At 35.3% G+C, this 22,788-nt stretch overlaps 1 protein-coding gene across 1 annotated transcript in view; it reads right to left on the bottom strand.

The window, feature by feature from the left end:
• LOC116266682 (uncharacterized) overlaps positions 1-22,568 on the bottom strand; it is a 30,339-nt gene extending 7,771 nt beyond the window's left edge. The window contains exons 1-6 of the mRNA XM_031647994.1: positions 22,527-22,568; positions 22,344-22,424; positions 22,140-22,302; positions 20,316-20,559; positions 16,146-16,212; positions 13,971-14,150 (exon numbers count right to left, since the gene is read on the bottom strand). Of these exons, the coding sequence (XP_031503854.1) occupies positions 13,971-14,150; positions 16,146-16,212; positions 20,316-20,559; positions 22,140-22,302; positions 22,344-22,424; positions 22,527-22,568 (777 nt within the window). The remainder of the gene's footprint in view (positions 1-13,970; positions 14,151-16,145; positions 16,213-20,315; positions 20,560-22,139; positions 22,303-22,343; positions 22,425-22,526) is intronic.
• Between the last annotated feature and the right edge of the window lie 220 nt (positions 22,569-22,788).

Below are 22,788 nucleotides of genomic sequence, written 5' to 3'. Positions count from 1 at the left end.
TTGATTTGGAACAAATGATCTTAGAACTTGAATTGAGATCTAAGTCTAGAATGGATATAGATGTTGGATCAAATCCCTAACCTTGAACATATAATGCAGGAAAAGAATCTTCTAAAACTGAACTATGTAGGTTTCTATCAAATCAAGGTCAATTGGATCAAACCTGGATGTCCTCAAACCTTAGAATTTGAATTTGGATCAAATATAGATATTGGATCAAATGCTTGAACATTGGATCATGGATTTCATAATTCAGATCAAGAGAGCTTTGCATCTTAAACTCAGATGTCAAACCATACTCAAACTTCAAACTAGACTTAGATCAACCCAATTTAAATGTGGATCAAGCATCATTTAGTAAATTTGGGTCTTGGATTTGGATCTTAAAATTTATTGAATTTTAGATCTTTTTGGTCCACATCCCTAAACTATAAAAACTAGGGCTAAACTATGTTTAAACTTAGTTTTGCATGCATCATATTATACTTAGGTTCTGTTTGCATGGATCCATGGTGGTCAGGATCAAGAAGTAAGTTCCTCAATCATACTATCAGTTTGTATGAATCCAAAGTTTGATGATCCACATAGATTTCAAAATCATAAGATTTTCTAAACCTAGGACATGTTTATTCCTGTTATAATATGTATAGATGATTAGACTTAAGCCATAAACTTACTCCTTAGTCTGATTACCTGTGGTAAAGGCACGATAGAACGGGTCTCATCTCCCGGATTCTCGCACGAAGGAAAATGGAGGCAAGTGTACAAAATTTTATTTCCCATCTACAAACGGTCTGCATTACAGTGTAAAAATTGTTTGTGCAATATTAGATCAGTCCACCCCTTTGTTAAAAGCAAACAACCCAAATTTTGGAACAGGAGGTTTGGTGGCGCTGGTTAGAAAGCTAGTGATTCGTTCGACTTCCTTGCAGATCAACGTTTTGCTTGAGCACAAGTGCTAGTCTCGAGGTTTCACATACTCTTTCGACCTCGGTGCAATTTCCTTCGACGCAAAAACGAAGATCAAACACACTCTATTGGTGAAATCTTAGCAAGTAGGCCAGGAATTTGTATTTTTATGTTTATAAACGAAAATTCCAAGGTGGCGTACAATAACACTTTAATCTAAATATTTTTTGGTTTAACTGAAAGTCGGGCAACTTTATCATATCCATGGTCCATTCTATGTCATTAATTTTTCGTGTGAATTGATTTGCAGCCAGATTAGGACAATCTGGTCTTTGTAGTTTATTTTTCCAACACTTCCCAGTCACATGGCTCTTTTTTTTTTTTTATTTGACCATTTTTAATTTAAGAATGATACGTTACATAAAATTTTGAAAAATTGTTTGGGGCAATTCCCACATTTTTTTAAAGTTGAATACAACTTTAAGATATTTATTTATAACTGAATCTGAATTCAATCAGATGTGATATTTATTTATTTAGTAATAATGCCGTCCACTGCTTTTTTACTTTTCGGGTCTGGCCTGAAGATGACCGATCCATTCACAGTAGAGGGGAGGGAGGGACCCCGAGCTATCAATTAAAGAAACCCTATCGGTCGACGGCTAGAACGTACAGTGTACCAGTAATACAGTATTTTTCTCATCATACACACTTTGAGTGCTGAATCAAGGGCAACATTGTATGATATGGCTCCTAAGGAGAAGTAGCCCAATTAATTGGGCGGTTGATCAATTTTACAAAGATGAGTTATATCATTCTTAGTTCTAAGGCATGTGTCAAACTCTTCTCAAATTCGGGCAGGAGTTGGCTTGTTATATAACTCGTCATGCACACTTTTATAGTTCCGCCAGAGTCTATATGTATTTCGGGTTACACAAATGTCTTACTTTGGTTCAGATTTTGGCTGTCGTGACTATAGAAACTGAGGGGAAATACTTGTGTGATCGTCATGCACACTTTTATAGTTCCGCCAGAGTCTATATGTATTTCGGGTTACACAAATAGTTTTAAGAATGATACGTTACATAAAATTTTGAAAAATTGTTTGGGGCAATTCCCACATTTTTTTAAAGTTGAATACAACTTTAAGATATTTATTTATAACTGAATCTGAATTCAATCAGATGTGATATTTATTTATTTAGTAATAATGCGGTCCACTGCTTTTTTACTTTTCGGGTCTGGCCTGAAGATGACCGATCCATTCACAGTAGAGGGGAGGGAGGGACCCCGAGGCACGGGTCAAGTATCGGCTATCAATTAAAGAAACCCGATCCGTCGACGGCTAGAACGTACAGTGTAGTGGTAGAGGCAAATTTTTATGGTAAAAGACTGTGGGTCGCTACATAAAGAATAAGTAAATGATTGATGGATATAAGATCAGCATATAGATAGGGCTAATTAAACAAGTAGATTTTGTAGGATTGTGGACAACTGCCCACACAAGTTCACATCTAAACTGTCTCCCGATCCATCATTCTTGAATTGGTGTATGTAAGCTCCTATGTATCTTAACTATCCCTTGCATATGAAATGATATTACAAACTTACGGCAATCCACCACAACAAAATTTGAATTTCTTGGACTGCAAATTTCTTGAACATCACCACCACACACGGGTGCAGCAAATTTTTCTCTCTTTTCAAGGCATGCACCTTTTTCCTTTTTAGAACAAGACCTATATCGTCTCCGAGCAAGAAGAAAATATCGTTAGGACAGCCCACCGAATCGCGTCCATGTATCGGTCTCAGAAGCAAAACGGTCATGGGTCTCTTTTACTTTAATGCAAACCCATATGTAACACCCACAAAAATTAAACTTGAAGCACATTGTGCATGCGGTGTATGTCTTACCAGTCTCTTTCTTTTACCTCAGTGATGAAAATTATGTAACACCCACAAGAATCAAACTTGAAACACATTGTGTATGCCGTGTAGGACCGACCATTTACTGTAGGTAAGCTTAGGAGCGAAGCCAAAAATTTTTCGTAAGAGGGACGAAAATTAAAGTTTCTAAATTTTGATAGGGGCCAAAATATCATTTTTCAAACTTTTTATATATGACAAATGAATTTTTCTAAAATTTACATGTAAAAATTTCATCCATTCCAATTCCAAAGACTTATTTGATTGATTTTTGGATTTTTTTTTTTCATTTTTGCATTTTGTCAAAAACAATCACCTTTTGACTACAAGACCTCACGTTCAGTCTCTTATATTTTAATGTGAACTCATATGTAATACCAGGCAAAAATCAAACTTAAAGTACATTGTGGATGCCGTGTAGGTTCTATTTGATGAAAAATATGTAACACCCATAAGAATCAAACTTGAAACACATTCTGTATGACGTGTAGGTTCGACCATTTACTGTAGGTAAGCTTATGAGCGAAGTCAGAAATTTTTCATAAGGAGGAACAAAAACCCATAAGAATCAAACTTGAGACACATTCTGTATGATGTGTAGGTCCGACCATTTACTGTAGGTAAGCTTATGAGTGAAGTCAAAAATTTTTCATAAGGGGGAACAAAAGTAAAGTTTCTAACTTTTGATAAGGGCCAAAATATCATTTTTCAAACTTTTTATTTATGGCAAATGAAATTTACATGTAAAATTTTCATCCATTCCAATTCCAAAGACTTATTTTATTGATTGTTACAAAAGCTTATCTTTTGATTTTTTTTTTATTTTGTCAAAAACGATCACCTTTTCACTAAAACGTGACAATAATTTAAGAAATTTCAGTTTAGTCATCACGGTCGACTTGTTTGTTATGATGCAAGGCTTCACGAATGTGTGCTTTCAGTTTCAATTATCTTTTTTATCAGTGACACAGGCAAAAATTTCTGGTTAAGGGTACGAGGTATAAATTTTTAAAATTTTAGAGACACTAACATGCAAATATGAAAAATTGTTCAAAAATGTCAATACAAAAAAAAAAAGAAAATAAAAGAAAAAATTGGATGGCAACTGCCCAGTGCCTACACCAGCCTCTGCCTCTTCTCTCAATATAATTATACGGGATGTATAGTGAGTCGAGAACTTACTAATTCATTTGCCAAACTAATGCATTTTTTAATTTTTTTAAAGGTAGGCTATTTTATAATTTTTAAGGTTTTTAGGGAGAACTAAATTAAAGTTTTCAAAATATCAAACAATACAATTTTAAATTTCAAAAGCTGATAGGAAGGGAGAGAGACGGAGACATGGCACCTGCCATCCTTAGGATGGGCATCGGGCAAGATACCTAATAGGTAGCTGACCCGAAAACACCGGCCCCCGGCCCAGGTCTGCTCGACGGGGTCGATTCCGCCTGATAAATTATTTATTATTATTTTTAAAATAATATATATATATATTTATTTTATCCTTAACAAGCCGATTGAGCTCGGGTTTCAAGCAGCGAGCCAGGCCCTCCACTTGAGTTTCTGGGCATCACCCTAACCATCCCTCTGGCTCCATTCTGGTGTGGTGTAAAGTGCCAGTGATGGGACGAGGGCAAACTCGTTCTAAAATTACCATAATTGAACTAGCGAGCTGATTCCATGGACGATTCAAAAGTGTTAGGCAGGCAATGTCGTTTAAGTGTTCTAATTACTTCTTTTATAAAATAAAATTTTGATATTTTTAATTGAAATACAACCTTAAAACAATTTTTTGGCTTTTGGTTAAAACACCACAAGGATGAGTTTGGCTTGTGAGAGAAAACATGCATATTTTCGTCATTTGAAAATAAATGTTTTTCCCTTTTTTGTCCTTATAGAGGGTTTTTTGCATTTCATCATAAAGGGCAATTTTCATGTTTATGATCTTCTTTGCAGATATTTTTGCTCACCAATAGATACTAAAGGCCAAAAGAACAAAATTCTTATGAACCAAAAAGAAAAAGTAAATTCTGTATAAGGATAAAATTATAATAAAAAACTTAATAATTCATATCGCAGTTTATGTCGGGGAAACGGCTTTGTGTATATTTTATGTTCAATTCCTATCATGTCACTAAAGGTTACTGCTTTTACGTCAGGATATTACTTCTCAACGGATCAGGTACTATTCTTTAGATTCAAGTATCAAAACTCAAGCTATCCACATTCGGGTTCGGATGATTGGGATCCAGATATTTTTTTAAATTTGAATGTTATGTTATCAATCTGAATCTGTATCAGAATCTGATTGAATAAGTATTCTTAAAACCAAAACCGATCCAAATTCCCAATCTGATCTTAGATGTTTTTCCATTTCACAATTATTTAAAATGGATTTGTCTGATATCTGGTCCGAAACCAAACCATTGACATCCCTATATATATATATAAGGCAACAAAATGAAAATAGTTCTATCCAAACAAAGTGAACGTTATTCCTATGGTTCATCAAAGTGATTAGTATAGTAAAAAAAAAAAAAAAAAAAAGGGTCCAAGCAGTCCTAGTACTGTCCAGTAAATATATTGTTCATCGCGTACATACTAAGTATATGATGACCAAAAAAGACAGACAAACAACCACACAAGCATAAACAGAAAATGGACTATTTTCCATTTGAAGCTTCTTCTGGCAATGCTCTTCGATCTTCTTCTCATTATTCTTTTCCTTCCTGTTATGTTTAATTAGTAATTGAAATGCATATATGCTGCTTTGAAAGTAGGGAAAAACCAATATGCTGAACCTTTATAACGGTAAACTTGCGGCTAACATTGCTCTCAAGTCACAATGTAATACTTTCGATGAGGCTTCATCTTTGATGCCTTACGAAACCAATGTATTAGACTCATACATTGGTAATGGAAATAATTTTTGCCTATAAAATCAACATTCATGGTACAAAACTACACATATAATACATTAAGTAGTCCCATGGGACGAACCTACTATTCTGATAAAGAATGAACATTTGAGTTGTCAACTTCACGTTCACCTTTGAAAGGTGCAGATGGCGCTGTCTCATTTGATGGTCCCTCATCAACATCAAATTGTTTAGCATTAGCATTTTATTCTGAATTCAAATTATGTAATACACACGTCGTTAATACAATTTGAACTTGTTTTACAAATGAATATTCTACTTGACATATTAGTATGGAAGTTTGTGAACCTTGTGTTACAGAAGCATGTGTACCAGTAATACAGTATTTTTCTCATCATACACACTTTGAGTGCTGAATCAAGGGCAACATTGTATGATATGGCTCCTAAGGAGAAGTAGCCCAATTAATTGGGCGGTTGATCAATTTTACAAAGATGAGTTATATCATTCTTAGTTCTAAGGCATGTGTCAAACTCTTCTCAAATTCGGGCAGGAGTTGGCTTGTTATATAACTCGTCATGCACACTTTTATAGTTCCGCCAGAGTCTATATGTATTTCGGGCTACACAAATGTCTTACTTTGGTTCAGATTTTGGCTGTCGTGACTATAGAAACTGAGGGGAAATACTTGTGTGATCGTCATGCACACTTTTATAGTTCCGCCAGAGTCTATATGTATTTCGGGTTACACAAATAGTTTTAAGAATGATACGTTACATAAAATTTTGAAAAATTGTTTGGGGCAATTCCCACATTTTTTTAAAGTTGAATACAACTTTAAGATATTTATTTATAACTGAATCTGAATTCAATCAGATGTGATATTTATTTATTTAGTAATAATGTGGTCCACTGCTTTTTTACTTTTCGGGTCTGGCCTGAAGATGACCGATCCATTCACAGTAGAGGGGAGGGAGGGACCCCGAGGCACGGGTCAAGTATCGGCTATCAATTAAAGAAACCCGATCCGTCGACGGCTAGAACGTACAGTGTAGTGGTAGAGGCAAATTTTTATGGTAAAAGACTGTGGGTCGCTACATAAAGAATAAGTAAATGATTGATGGATATAAGATCAGCATATAGATAGGGCTAATTAAACAAGTAGATTTTGTAGGATTGTGGACAACTGCCCACACAAGTTCACATCTAAACTGTCTCCCGATCCATCATTCTTGAATTGGTGTATGTAAGCTCCTATGTATCTTAACTATCCCTTGCATATGAAATGATATTACAAACTTACGGCAATCCACCACAACAAAATTTGAATTTCTTGGACTGCAAATTTCTTGAACATCACCACCACACACGGGTGCAGCAAATTTTTCTCTCTTTTCAAGGCATGAACCTTTTTCCTTTTTAGAACAAGACCTATATCGTCTCCGAGCAAGAAGAAAATATCGTTAGGACAGCCCACCGAATCGCGTCCATGTATCGGTCTCAGAAGCAAAACGGTCATGGGTCTCTTTTACTTTAATGCAAACCCATATGTAACACCCACAAAAATTAAACTTGAAGCACATTGTGCATGCGGTGTATGTCTTACCAGTCTCTTTCTTTTACCTCAGTGATGAAAATTATGTAACACCCACAAGAATCAAACTTGAAACACATTGTGTATGCCGTGTAGGACCGACCATTTACTGTAGGTAAGCTTAGGAGCGAAGCCAAAAATTTTTCGTAAGAGGGACGAAAATTAAAGTTTCTAAATTTTGATAGGGGCCAAAATATCATTTTTCAAACTTTTTATATATGACAAATGAATTTTTCTAAAATTTACATGTAAAAATTTCATCCATTCCAATTCCAAAGACTTATTTGATTGATTTTTGGATTTTTTATTTTATTTTTGCATTTTGTCAAAAACAATCACCTTTTGACTACAAGACCTCACGTTCAGTCTCTTATATTTTAATGTGAACTCATATGTAATACCAGGCAAAAATCAAACTTAAAGTACATTGTGGATGCCGTGTAGGTTCTATTTGATGAAAAATATGTAACACCCATAAGAATCAAACTTGAAACACATTCTGTATGACGTGTAGGTTCGACCATTTACTGTAGGTAAGCTTATGAGCGAAGTCAGAAATTTTTCATAAAGAGGAACAAAAACCCATAAGAATCAAACTTGAGACACATTCTGTATGACGTGTAGGTCCGACCATTTACTGTAGGTAAGCTTATGAGTGAAGTCAGAAATTTTTCATAAGGGGGAACAAAAGTAAAGTTTCTAACTTTTGATAAGGGCCAAAATATCATTTTTCAAACTTTTTATATATGGCAAATGAAATTTACATGTAAAATTTTCATCCATTCCAATTCCAAAGACTTATTTTATTGATTGTTACAAAAGCTTATCTTTTGATTTTTTTTTTATTTTGTCAAAAACGATCACCTTTTGAATAAAACGTGACAATAATTTAAGAAATTTCAGTTTAGTCATCACGGTCGACTTGTTTGTTATGATGCAAGGCTTCACGAATGTGTGCTTTCAGTTTCAATTATCTTTTTTATCAGTGACACAGGCAAAAATTTCTGGTTAAGGGTACGAGGTATAAATTTTTAAAATTTTAGAGACACTAACATGCAAATATGAAAAATTGTTCAAAAATGTCAATACAAAAAAAAAAAGAAAATAAAAGAAAAAATTGGATGGCAACTGCCCAGTGCCTACACCTGCCTCTGCCTCTTCTCTCAATATAATTATACGGGATGTATAGTGAGTCGAGAACTTACTAATTCATTTTGCCAAACTAATGCATTTTTTAATTTTTTTAAAGGTAGGCTATTTTATAATTTTTAAGGTTTTTAGGGAGAACTAAATTAAAGTTTTCAAAATATCAAACAATACAATTTTAAATTTCAAAAGCTGATAGGAAGGGAGAGAGACGGAGACATGGCACCTGCCATCCTTAGGATGGGCATCGGGCAAGATACCTAATAGGTAGCTGACCCGAAAACACCGGCCCCCGGCCCAGGTCTGCTCGACGGGGTCGATTCGGCCTGATAAATTATTTATTATTATTTTTAAAATAATATATATATATATATATTTTATCCTTAACAAGCCGATTGAGCTCGGGTTTCAAGCAGCGAGCCAGGCCCTCCACTTGAGTTTCTGGGCATCACCCTAACCATCCCTCTGGCTCCATCCTGGTGTGGTGTAAAGTGCCAGTGATGGGACGAGGGCAAACTCGTTCTAAAATTACCATAATTGAACTAGCGAGCTGATTCCATGGACGATTCAAAAGTGTTAGGCAGGCAATGTCGTTTAAGTGTTCTAATTACTTCTTTTATAAAATAAAATTTTGATATTTTTAATTGAAATACAACCTTAAAACAATTTTTTTGGCTTTTGGTTAAAACACCACAAGGATGAGTTTGGCTTGTGAGAGAAAACATGCATATTTTCGTCATTTGAAAATAAATGTTTTTCCCTTTTTTGTCCTTATAGAGGGTTTTTTGCATTTCATCATAAAGGGCAATTTTCATGTTTATGATCTTCTTTGCAGATATTTTTGCTCACCAATAGATACTAAAGGACAAAAGAACAAAATTCTTATGAACCAAAAAGAAAAAGTAAATTCTGTATAAGGATAAAATTATAATAAAAAACTTAATAATTCATATCGCAGTTTATGTCGGGGAAACGGCTTTGTGTATATTTTATGTTCAATTCCTATCATGTCACTAAAGGTTACTGCTTTTACGTCAGGATATTACTTCTCAACGGATCAGGTACTATTCTTTAGATTCAAGTATCAAAACTCAAGCTATCCACATTCGGGTTCGGATGATTGGGATCCAGATATTTTTTTAAATTTGAATGTTATGTTATCAATCTGAATCTGTATCAGAATCTGATTGAATAAGTATTCTTAAAACCAAAACCGATCCAAATTCCCAATCTGATCTTAGATGTTTTTCCATTTCACAATTATTTAAAATGGATTTGTCTGATATCTGGTTCGAAACCAAACCATTGACATCCCTATATATATATATAAGGCAACAAAATGAAAATAGTTCTATCCAAACAAAGTGAACGTTATTCCTATGGTTCATCAAAGTGATTAGTATAGTAAAAAAAAAAAAAAGAAAAGGGTCCAAGCAGTCCTAGTACTGTCTAGTAAATATATTGTTCATCGTGTACATACTAAGTATATGATGACCAAAAAAGACAGACAAACAACCACACAAGCATAAACAGAAAATGGACTATTTTCCATTTGAAGCTTCTTCTGGCAATGCTCTTCGATCTTCTTCTCATTATTCTTTTCCTTCCTGTTATGTTTAATTAGTAATTGAAATGCATACATGCTGCTTTGAAAGTAGGGAAAAACCAATATGCTGAACCTTTATAACGGTAAACTTGCGGCTAACATTGCTCTCAAGTCACAATGTAATACTTTCGATGACGCTTCATCTTTGATGCCTTACGAAACCAATGTATTAGACTCATACATTGGTAATGGAAATAATTTTTGCCTATAAAATCAACATTCATGGTACAAAACTACACATATAATACATTAAGTAGTCCCATGGGACGAACCTACTATTCTGATAAAGAATGAACATTTGAGTTGTCAACTTCACGTTCACCTTTGAAAGGTGCAGATGGCGCTGTCTCATTTGATGGTCCCTCATCAACATCAAATTGCTTAGCATTAGCATTTTATTCTGAATTCAAATTATGTAATACACACGTCGTTAATACAATTTGAACTTGTTTTACAAATGAATATTCTACTTGACATATTAGTATGGAAGTTTGTGAACCTTGTGTTACAGAAGCATGTGTACCAGTAATACAGTATTTTTCTCATCATACACACTTTGAGTGCTGAATCAAGGGCAACATTGTATGATATGGCTCCTAAGGAGAAGTAGCCCAATTAATTGGGCGGTTGATCAATTTTACAAAGATGAGTTATATCATTCTTAGTTCTAAGGCATGTGTCAAACTCTTCTCAAATTCGGGCAGGAGTTGGCTTGTTATATAACTCGTCATGCACACTTTTATAGTTCCGCCAGAGTCTATATGTATTTCGGGTTACACAAATGTCTTACTTTGGTTCAGATTTTGGCTGTCGTGACTATAGAAACTGAGGGGAAATACTTGTGTGATCGTCGTTCCCGATTGATTGGATTGTGAAGGCTGAACGTTGGTTCAGTGTTTGGATTTTTTAGTGCAGTCACCCTTGTTGTTTTCATGGCACATTTAATATATACACACACATTATATATATGTATATATATCTTGAATAAGGGCCACCCATTTGATGATGATGAATGATTAAAAGAAAAATATGAAAAAATGTGAGAACTCATACTAGAAGATTTAACCGTCTATCGTGATTTAACTGTCTGACTTGACCATCCAAAAGTATAGGTTCCCCCCGGAGTGACTCAGATTTGACAGTCATGTATGTATGAAACAAAATTTAAAGAGTTTAAAAATATAATATATCAAAGAATGTTGCAATTATTGGTTAAGTTCAATCTAAGTGGTAAACAATTTTATTTAGGTAGATCCTTGATTGATACTTAGTTAAAGTACTTAAAAAGTTGATTATTTTTTATATTTATGTTTAATTATTAATCATTTTACTGTTAGCATGAGCTGCAGGAGAGATTTAGATTTGATTCGATTTAGAAATTTGGTTCAACATCTTGAACTTACACAATTGGCTGCCCTTTTTAACAAATGTCACTAAGTTTCACATGTTGGTAGGTGCACCCAAGTTCACAACTTATAATCCAAATTATAGAACAGCAAAGACTGAAATCTGAACTGAAACCACATGCCACAGTTCTTTACAACCACTTGCCATCTTTACTTCACCTTCAAATTTCAAAGTTCTCCTTCATTTCATAATTACATTGGCAATGCATCTGCCACCACCTTGTGCGGGTTCTTTACCGACAGTAAACACTGCTCGTGGCGGTAAGACGGTCCATATTGAAAGGGTCTTAGCGACAATAAACAGTAAATTTCTTTCTTTAGATAAAACGTTTAGTAGGCAAGGAAGCCCGACACTAAAAGCGAATCATACATTACTCGGGTTTTTTTAGATTTGATCTTCTCTTTTAAAGAAAAATAAATATATCAAGAAAAACTGCAGTCTAGATCATGCCAAATTGAATGGGTCGATTTTATCGGTCTCAACAATTTTTTGAAAAATCCCATTAAAAAAAAAGAATACAAAATGATGAATTGAATCAATCACGATTAACATCTTGCATGGCTTAATAACCTTTAGCATACGATTTGGGCGGTAAAAAAAAAGTTATAGAAAAAAATATAATAGTTTAGATAAATAACGTAAAAGAAATTAAACCGAAGATAACTTGTTGATTGCGATAACAATTAGTTCAATCCTGACGATATTAACACGGAATGGACCTGATGTCTTAATCTAATTATTTCACATTTTATTTCTCAACGTTGTATTAAATAGATAAGCGGTTCCAGATATGGCGGCTAGTTAATATTAATAATGACAACGTTTGTATTGCCAAAATCCTTTTTGAGTGGACCGTCTTCCAAAAAGGATCAGAAAATCGGAACCAAAATCAATCTAGCATATTTTTATTGAAGGATCTAAAGCTTGTTTTTTTTTTAAATTAAAAACATACCAACAAAAAAATGGGCAAATAAATATTTTGCGACTGTCTAGATCTTGCTCATTCAAGAATCAATTGCAAGGACTAGGTTGTAAAATTGAGAAGATAAGAAGGTAAGATTTTTAAATCTTGTTGATCGTGTGATAGCCTCATATGTCAGATCCAAATCTGATCCTCATGCCCTAGATATCATAATGATTCCATATTGATCATATGCAAGTAGGGATGTCCATATATCTGATTTAAGTTGGATACCCACTAAACCATTTTGAAAAATTCAGATATGAAAAAAATTAATATATTTAATTTAAAAAATGACATCGGGTTTCATCTCAATTCAGATATACATAGATCGAATTTAGTTTTAAATAATTATCTATGCTTTTTGAGTTTTGAACATATACTAGATTTGGTTAAAAAATTAAGATTCAAATTCAGATATAAATGTAAAAATAAGATCCAGACTAGATTCTTTATTCATTTTTTAATCTAAACATGTGAATATCCAAAAACTTAGATATGATTCAGAATATATCAAATTCTAACCTAATCTATTGAGATCCCTATCTGCCGCCACATGCTGAATTTTGTGTTTGAACCTTAGATCCAATTAAGGAGCTGTTGGCAGGAGCTCCCAACAGAGCTGGTGAGTAAGCACCTTGATGTTTTTTTTTTTTTAATTTGAAACCCTCAACCATGACTAATGGTTTAACAGGGGAGAGAGAGAGAGAGAGAGAGAGAGAGAGAGTTTCCTTTGCTGTCTTTTCTCCTCTTACATTTCCTGTGTCATCTTCAACCTAGTGTCTCATCCTCTTCCTCTTAGTCAGTTATTTGTGGGTCATCCCAGTTTGCATCTGCTGTCATCTTATGTTTTCAATCATCCTTCCTCATATCCACATGGATAGGCACACCAAATAGAGGCCAAGACTTGCATAAGGAGGTCCACTTTTCTATCTTTCTCTGGCTGATTGATGTAGCTTTCACCAGCGAAGTCATCAACCGTCGAACAATGATGACCCTGCTTCTCCCTCTTAAAATAGAAACATCTAGTTTCTATCTAAGACATACATACATACATATTATGTATCTCCTTAACGTAATGAAAAGAAAAAAGCAAACGATAAGTGAAACTGCAATATATCATGTAACTCAGGAAAATGAAATAGTATCCACCATGCTCACCACTTACTCTTTTCCTTCATAAAGGGTTATCAGTCATGAATAGGCTTTACATTCTATAAAGAAAAAGTAAGTGGTGAGGTACTATCTAAAGTACATTCATGTTTTTATGTGAAATTTTATACCTACAACCTATCCACCTATTTCATTAGAGAGACCCTTCAAGGTCAACCCATATTGCAGGAGTTTGGTTGGCCTGCAAGTCTTCAACTGAAAGGAGCTCTGCACACATTGTAGTGAAGTGGGTAGCACATGATATTCTAGTCCACATCCATCCACGCAATGTCCTGCAAATTTTATCATTTTCGGCCAGCTCATATCAGTAGCTAACTGGTCAAAAATAGATATAATCCAATTCAAATGCTCCATGATAGGCAACAATACCTTTGTGAGCCTATGAAATTCTCGTTGAAGATAAGAGATGCTAGCTTCCAAGATCTGTGAATAAGCTTTCACAAGCTTGTCCCATAATTCCGTCACTGAACACTCGTCAGGAGCATGCACCAGCACCTCTTGGGAAAGGGTAGAAGTAATAAAAGCAATGGCTTCCTGATCGCGTTTCAACTACATTTCAAATTTAGGATTTGAAACTGATTCTTTAGTGGCAACTCCATGCCTATCCTTGGTCTCATATGTGGTTCAAAAGGGACTGGGTAGAACTATCTAAGTGTTCTGATAGACCTTGATGAATGGGAAGACTGGATGCTCCCAAGTAGGAGAATTGGTATTGGTAAGTTTTCAGAAATAAGCTGGCCCATAAAGTTAAAAGAGATGATAGACTGAGAGAAAGAATCCATGGAACAGCTCAGAAAGAGACCTGTTTTAAAGAATTACTCAGCAAAAAAGGAATACTAGCAGCCAAGGACATAAAAAAATCAATGAACAACATCGACGTTCAATGCTTACGTTGTTTTTTCTGGAACAAACCAGATTAGAGTAACATGGCTGCAACAATTAACTTATCGTACAACAGATTAACTTTTGATCTGAATCCCTTTTTTCCCTTTTTAGCTTTAGGGAGGAAGAATGAAAAACAATAAGGTACAAGATGAGCAAAGAATTAAAAAAAAAAGGATTTTGATGGCTGCTGGGGACAGACTCTGCTAGAAAAAGCAAACAATTTCAATGTCAGGAAAAGAGAAATAGAGAGAATCACGGCTGACCAAGATCAAATGGGGGACAAAAAAGATACTTCCGGCAAGAGAAGAGGTGGTGTGGGGAGGGAGGGGTGGGGGGGGGGGGGGGGGTGATTGGCTCTGACTTATTTGAAACTGATATATTAAGGCAAAAGACAGTTCACCAGAGACAAAAGGAAGATTAAGGCAGAATGATGGCCAAAGGAGAAGATTAGGCCAGAATGACTAGATGAAATTTATATATAAGGGGCCGTTTGATGGCCCGGAAAAAAATTTCTGGAAATATATTGCTGGAAATATAGGAAATGGAAAAATGAAATGAAAAAAAATTTTCCGATTCCAATTTTGGTGTGTGTGTGATGACTCAGAAATATATTTCCAATTCTATATTTCTAAGTTTGATAGTACAGAAATATATTTCTAGAAATTTAATTCTTAGTTTGATAATAAGGAAACATTTATCTAGATTTACAAAAATATGGCAACAACATGGTTATGCAGGTATGGACGTATAAACCGGATATACTCGCCCACACATTCGATTAGAACAATTCAATGTCTTATTATTAATTTTCTTTATTTATTTCACATTTACCTAATTTTCAAGATATTTTTAATTTATTAAAAAATTTCTCGAATTTCGTCATATTATACCCAAGAAATAACTCGCCGTACATGCTCGTCACCTGACATTCGTCACCGATCACCCTCACCTTGCACCAACTCACAGTTTGTCAAATACTATAACGAATGTTCAATCAAGATCCCGTAAAACCTGGTCAAAAACCCACATACAACCAAGTAGGTGGATCCTTGAGAAGAACGATATGTCAAGGTGCAGAAGGATGAAGCCTTATGAATCACTATCCTAACTCTCAACATGCACCAATGATCAACAACACCAACACCCTCAGTTGATAGAAACTATAAAAAACTGAAACCAAATGTGAATAAAAATCATGCCATGCCAGATCCGATCCACCTGTGTCAGATCAGAGATCACTGCAGAAGTAAAAATACTCATCCAAACACCCAACTCGCTGCAATATATACATCAGATCTGAATCTAACATAACCATAACAAAAACGGCTGTGATCTCCACTGCAAGCAGCCAACGACCTTAGCTGCAGTGCCAAGAAAATTGTAGTTGACATCAGACCAACCACCAACAGCATGATAAAAAAAATTGAATCAATCTGGCGTCAACTCCATCACAATTTCAACACTTTGCCCATATCATCACACGAAATCAAAAATCATGTATTCCTATTCTTGACAATTGAAATTCAGATTAATGAAGCATCAACTGCACACAGGAAAAGCAGCTCAATTACAATCGGAGGTCATGCGTCAGTCACCCATACATGGCACATGTTGCCAAAGCTCAACACAAAATACCAACACCCAATAATTGCTGCTCACCTCATTTGCAACTTTTTCAAGCCTGAGGGGCACATTTAAGCCATCTTCTGGAAAGTCATCAAAACAACTGTAATTGACATCAACAACAAAGCGTAACGATAGCACGACAAAGCGAATAAAGACCACACAAACCACATACATAAAGAAGGATCATATCATTGTTCCCATCAGTGATAAAATACTAAACAAACCACATACATAGTCCCATCAGTGTTAAAATATTTACATATTCCCATCAGTGTTCAGTGTTCAGAAGAGCTTCAACATTCAATAGAAAGCCAAGTGCATGTGTCGAGTATTCAAAGAAGCAAATACATATGCAGTGTCTTTGCACCATAACAAAACAAAAAAACTGAAACTGAATCAAACTTTCCCCTTTGCACGACCTTTAAACATACGTCAGACTGATGTCGGTGCTTCATCTTCAACCAGTCCTGCTAGTTGCATAACAATAACAATTAGCACTTAATGAGTTAGAATATGCTAATTAAGCAAGAAACACTGTCGTTGTATGACAATAACAAAATTAATAAATAAGTGAGCATCTAACAAGTAACATGTAATTATAACAGTCAGACCAAACCATGTAAGAAAAAGTTAACATAACTCGTCCGACTCTTCTTTGACAAACAGATAAAGCCAAACCATGTGCATCATTTTTGTTCCTGGTAAATCTACAACCATAGCAATCTGAAAAATGTCTTCATGAGCAGCCCATCGATCTAAAGCTGCCATTGAAGGCAACCCCATCAATCTGAAGCTGCTCAAAGGGCAACAGCTAAGTTGAAGGCTTAATTTTGCGAAATGCATGAAAGAGAATGTGAAGGCATGACCAAAATCATGCCAAACAAAATCTAGTAGAACAGAACTGATATGAGCAAAGCCATTTTAAGTCCAACTGAAACCCAAAATGAAGCCCAGCACAAATCTATTTTGAAATGTAATCCCCAGGCTCAGTTCCAAACTTTAAATTTCGAAATTTATCCTTAACAAGCCGATTGAGCTCGAGTTTCAAGCATCGAGCCAGGCCCGGATTCGACTTGAGTTTCTGGGATGATTGGGATCCAGATATTTTTTTAAATTTGAATGTTATGTTATCAATCTGAATCTGTATCAGAATCTGATTGAATAAGTATTCTTAAAACCAAAACCGATCCAAATTCCCAATCTGATCTTAGATGTTTTTCCATTTCACAATTATTTAAAACGGATTTGTCTGATATCTGGTCCGAAACCAAACCATTGACATCCCTATATACATATAAGGCAACAAAATGGAAATAGTTCTATTCAAACAAAGTGAACGTCATTCCTATGGTTCATCAAAGTGATTAGTATAGTAAAAAAAAAAAAAAAAGAAAAGGGTCCAAGCAGTCCTAGTACTGTCTAGTAAATATATTGTTCATCGCGTACATACTAAGTATATGATGACCAAAAAAGACAGACAAACAACCACACAAGCATAAACACAAAATGGACTATTTTCCATTTGAAGCTTCTTCTGGCAATGCTCTTCGATCTTCTTCTCATTATTCTTTTCCTTCCTGTTATGTTTAATTAGTAATTGAAATGCATATATGCTGCTTTGAAAGTAGGGAAAAACCAATATGCTGAACCTTTATAACGGTAAACTTGCTGCTAACATTGCTCTCAAGTCACTTATATTCCTCCTGACCTGCCTTCAAACACAATGTAATACTTTCGATGAGGCTTCATCTTTGGTGCCTTACGAAACCAATGTATTAGACTCATACATTGGTAATGGAAATAATTTTTTCCTGTAAAATCAACATTCATGGTACAAAACTACACATATAATACATTAAGTAGTCCCATGGGACGAACTTACTATTCTGATAAAGAATGAACATTTGAGTTGTCAACTTCACGTTCACCTTTGAAAGGCGCAGATGGCGCTGTCTCATTTGATGGTCCCTCATCAACATCAAATTGCTTAGCATTAGGATTTTATTCTGAATTCGAATTATGTAATACACACGTCGTTAATACAATTTGAACTTGTTTTACAAATGAATATTCTACTTGACATATTAGTATACCGAACCATCAACAATCCAGTTGCTCTTTCAATTATTTTGTGTGAAGCTGTGAATGTCGATGATTAAATAGTTCATGTGCGATTCCAATACTACATGTCCCAATTACGTTAGATTCAAACACATGATAATGATGACCTCTATAAGAAGTTAACATGCTGAGAATAAGTTGATAACTACCATCCAACATTTGTTTCATGAAAAAATCTTGAAATGTCTGAGAACTGCTTGGATGTTTTAAGGAATTGGCTCTGACTTATTTGAAACTGATATATTAAGGCAAAAGACAGTTCACCAGAGACAAAAGGAAGATTAAGGCAGAGTGATGGCCAAAGGAGAAGATTAGGCCAGAATGACTAGATGAAATTTATATATAAAGGACATCAATAGAGGATATGAATTATGGCAAACAAAAAAACGATAGAAGAGTGTCAACTAGGATAGAACGACTGCAAGACAGAGAAAATACTGAGGTGAAAGAGAAATAGAAGGAAAGAAAATTCAGAAAGAATCACCATATCTCAGTGGCCACCCTATTCAGTCCAAGCCCACATGTGCTCTGATACCATGTGAGAAGTCCTCGGAAAATCATCACTCCAGAAAAAGGGAGAGAAGGAAAAGTTGAAGATCTGTACATCTTGATGTTTCTGACATGCACAAAAGATTAATAAAATAATGTGATGCCCTAATGCGAACCTTTACAAAAATAACCTCAAGCATGATGGGTAATCACAAAAGATGTAGAAACAACACACCCTATGCAAATAATGGCAGTCGGGTCCATGATGGACCCTGACCCAATAATATTAGTACATACAATTCTTAACAAGCGTGACCATTTTGATGCTCCCCTTTTCATGGCATGTAGCACATTAGGATTGTGCACCTAGTTTTATAACTAAAAGGCTAATGAACCATGCCTGTATGTTCTTTTCTATGACTATTTGATTTCGTTAAATCTAATTTAGTTAATGATTGATAGTCCTGATTATATAGTAGAACCAGATAAATAAGAAAAAAGACTTGTATGTAACATATAGTGACAAATAACAGAGGAAAGAAATCTCATATTTTCATCTAATATGAAACTGGAGAACTTTTAATCATGAAGCTGATTTAATATATGCAAAATGCATGGGTTGAAGCTGATCTTTCTGATTGGGATAAGACTTGTATGTACCATTATCAGGCCCGTAATCTTGGTCGTCCATAGGAAACAAGCTGTCTAAATCAGATGCTGAAGTTGAGATTCAGGTGCTACTGTCAGGTAATTTAACAATCTCTCAAGGTCAGAGAAAGTGTTTATGGATGACCTAGCATTCATGTTATCCAAATATGAATTTGAATTTCCATACAGATCACCAAGATTCTGCATGTCCTGGCAAGGGTGTGATTGGCATATCATGCATGATTGCATTCCAACGGAATACGGAAAACGGATAGATAAAGTTCAAAGGTTTAATATATAAAAACCATAGGATAATAAATTCAGCTTAACATCTAGAGGCGGACCTCATATCATTGTCGGTCCAAATCTGAGCCTTTGTTTTCCTTATAAAAACTTACCCATACAGAGCAAAAGACATAGTATGGGTAATTTCTTAGGCTTGTGTGCATTAATGGAAAAAAAAACCTCAAGAATATGATAAAACCTGTTAGTTAAATGAAATTTATCAATAACCGTAATATTTTGTTCCCAAGAAATGAATTTCACCTGCAATCTGCGGACTATCTTTTTCCTCGTCAGCTCTGTAACACCCATAACGTCGAGTATCTTCGAAGGAGTGGCATCTAATCCAGTCAATTGTCATAAAGTAGCCCAGTGAAATACTATCCTTGAAACAAAGATATACAAAATATTGCACATGAAAATGCTTAGCTTTTGACAAAATGGTTCCAATCTTTTAGCAAATTCTATTTAAACCTTCTTAACTCAAGCATGTAACTGAAAGAGTTTGAAACTTGATCAGGACGGTTCGTTATTTCACTAAAATTACAGCGGATTTCAGCAAAATATTATATCCAAAGGAATAAATTTAATTGCCTACTTTCAAAACCCAACTGGTATACAACAAAAGCGAACTTCTTCTTCAGATCCGTCGTCCAGATGAACCTCTTCTTCCATTTCTGAGATGGTGGCGGAGATTCAGGCGCAGGCGCCGTCTGCTTACTGGCAGTGCCTTCTTCAGCCTCTGTGACGGCAGCTTTGCCATGGGGTAAACTTCCTGTGCCGCAGAACGTGCTGCCACAGGTTTCTGAGCACATGACATGAGGGTAAAGCGGCTTCAACGGCACGGCCTTCACACCACTAAGTGTTGCCTTGACAAGGCTCTCCTGATCAGCATTATCTGATACAACTGTTCTCAGCACAACACAGACGTAAGTTTGGGTTATAATTCATACATCAGATAAATAATCTCTCTCACAAACAGGATCTGCAGTGAATGATAAGGGAAAGGTTTTCAGAGAAAAAAAAGAAAATCTTATGAAGGATGTTGATGTTAATATGAATCTGTAACCTTTACACTTTTAATTCACAATTTCCAAATCAGAAGTCTCCTTATTTGGAAATAAAGGAGATCTCAAATCCAAGTTATCTGCAATACTTAAAATCATGGCCTTTGGACCCCCTTGTGAATCCACTTCAGAATCTAAATAACCATGTCAGTTTGCCAAAAGCTGCAGTTCAAATATCGCTCCAACAGCCTTCCACTCGAGGGCCCATACATAGATGTAAATTGGATCTGGTATAGCTTTTGCAGAGCTCAACTAACAGGATTTAGGCCAGTGAAACTTGTGGCAGGAATCTGAATTCAGATTGACAAGACACAAAACCAAATCCCATTTTGGATCTGGATTCGGAAGATGCCCGTGAAATTCAATAAAAAAAATACTAGCCCATACTAATTTGGTTTTGACTTCCATAAAGTTGATTGACATCTCTCTCTCTCTCTCTCTCTCTCTCTCTCTCTCCACACACACACCCACACCCCAGACCACATGGGTAAGGGATAAAAATTAGACCTCTTAAATTCATGTTAAAAAGTGTTTTAAATAAATGCGAACTTACTAATGTGTTTGCAAACACTATTTTAATATAAATCACCTTTTAGTTTAAACCATTTTTTTGGAAAAAAACTTGATCTTTCTACTATCACAATTTCGATGCTATTAGATATGTTTTAATATATGTTTCTCACCAAATCACTCTTAAATTTATCGATAAAGTTAGATTGCAAAAAAATATTTTAACAGTCAACTTTAATGGGTCAGGACTGTCTAGTTTTTGTCTTTTATCCGAATGGTCTGGTTTTTATCAACTTATATATATATATATATATATATATATATATATAGCAGCCCCATGTTCACATTTTGTAAAAAAATATTTTAACAATTAATTTTAATGGGTCAGGACTGTCTGGTTGTTGCAGAGTTAACTAATTACACATCTACTTATGACAGATATGCATACATCTGATTTTGATGATAATGCCAAGGACGTAAATGTTCCAATTGATTTAATCTGAATTTTACATTGGAAACAAAATTCAACCGGTTGGAAAATCAAATCCTGCACAACGTGAAGTTGTAGTTCTTATGCTATATGTTTGATCGCCTATTTCATAAGTAGTAGTAACTTTTATACGGAGAAAAGGTAGCACCTCCACGACAAATCAAATCAAGATTATACAAGAGAAACCTAGAAAATAATAGGCACACAAATATTCCACATTACTGAATTCCTTACATGAAATTGCAAAGACAAATCTCCATTTAATTAATAACAACAAGGGCATCATGACTTAAAATTAATATATTGGATATTACATTTCCAACTTCATACCGAACCCACATTCACACAAGAGCAATCAGACTCAAAACACGTACAATGGACGTGTAAAAGTCGTCTATCTTGACGTTCAAGGAAGCCTACCGCCAAGTCTTCCACCAGCACCACAACCAAATCCACCGCCTAGGCCACCGAGCCCACTGCCTCCACGAAAACCATGACTGCCACCTTCACCCAGCCCGCCTCCTACACCAGCTCCGCCACCAAAGCCACCGCCAAGGCCACCAAGTTTGCCACCACCGCAGAACTATCCACCACCTAGTCCAGCACTTCCACCAAAGCCTCCACCTTCTTCTTCATCGTCATCTTCATATGATACCAATCATCAGAACCATCATAACCACTATAGTCATCATCATCTGAATACGACTGGTCATCATAACCAATATAGTCATCACCATTATCATCATCTTCTTCTTCTTCTCCTTCTTATTCGTTTTCTTCTTCACAATTATACCAGTCATCATCAACATTAGAGTCATCATCATCCTCAATGTCATCAGCATCTTCCATCTTTTTTCTCATTCTTCTTCTTCTTCTTCTTCTTCTTTTTGCTCTTTTGTCTTCAACTGCTTAGTGTTATCATAATCCTCATTGCTGACTAGATCAACAAATACTTTTTCTCCTCCTTTCATATCATCATCCTCACTGCTGCCTAGATCAACACATATTTTTTCTCCTACTTTCATGACATTCGAGTGCATTCCTTCTTCGTGGCTTCTCAAAGGCGAAG

This window comes from Nymphaea colorata, chromosome 13 (assembly GCF_008831285.2).
Source record: "Nymphaea colorata isolate Beijing-Zhang1983 chromosome 13, ASM883128v2, whole genome shotgun sequence".
NCBI classification, from domain to species: Eukaryota; Viridiplantae; Streptophyta; class Magnoliopsida; order Nymphaeales; family Nymphaeaceae; genus Nymphaea; species Nymphaea colorata.
The sequence above is the reverse complement of the archived record's forward strand: the minus strand, read 5'-3'. Positions and strand labels throughout refer to the sequence as shown.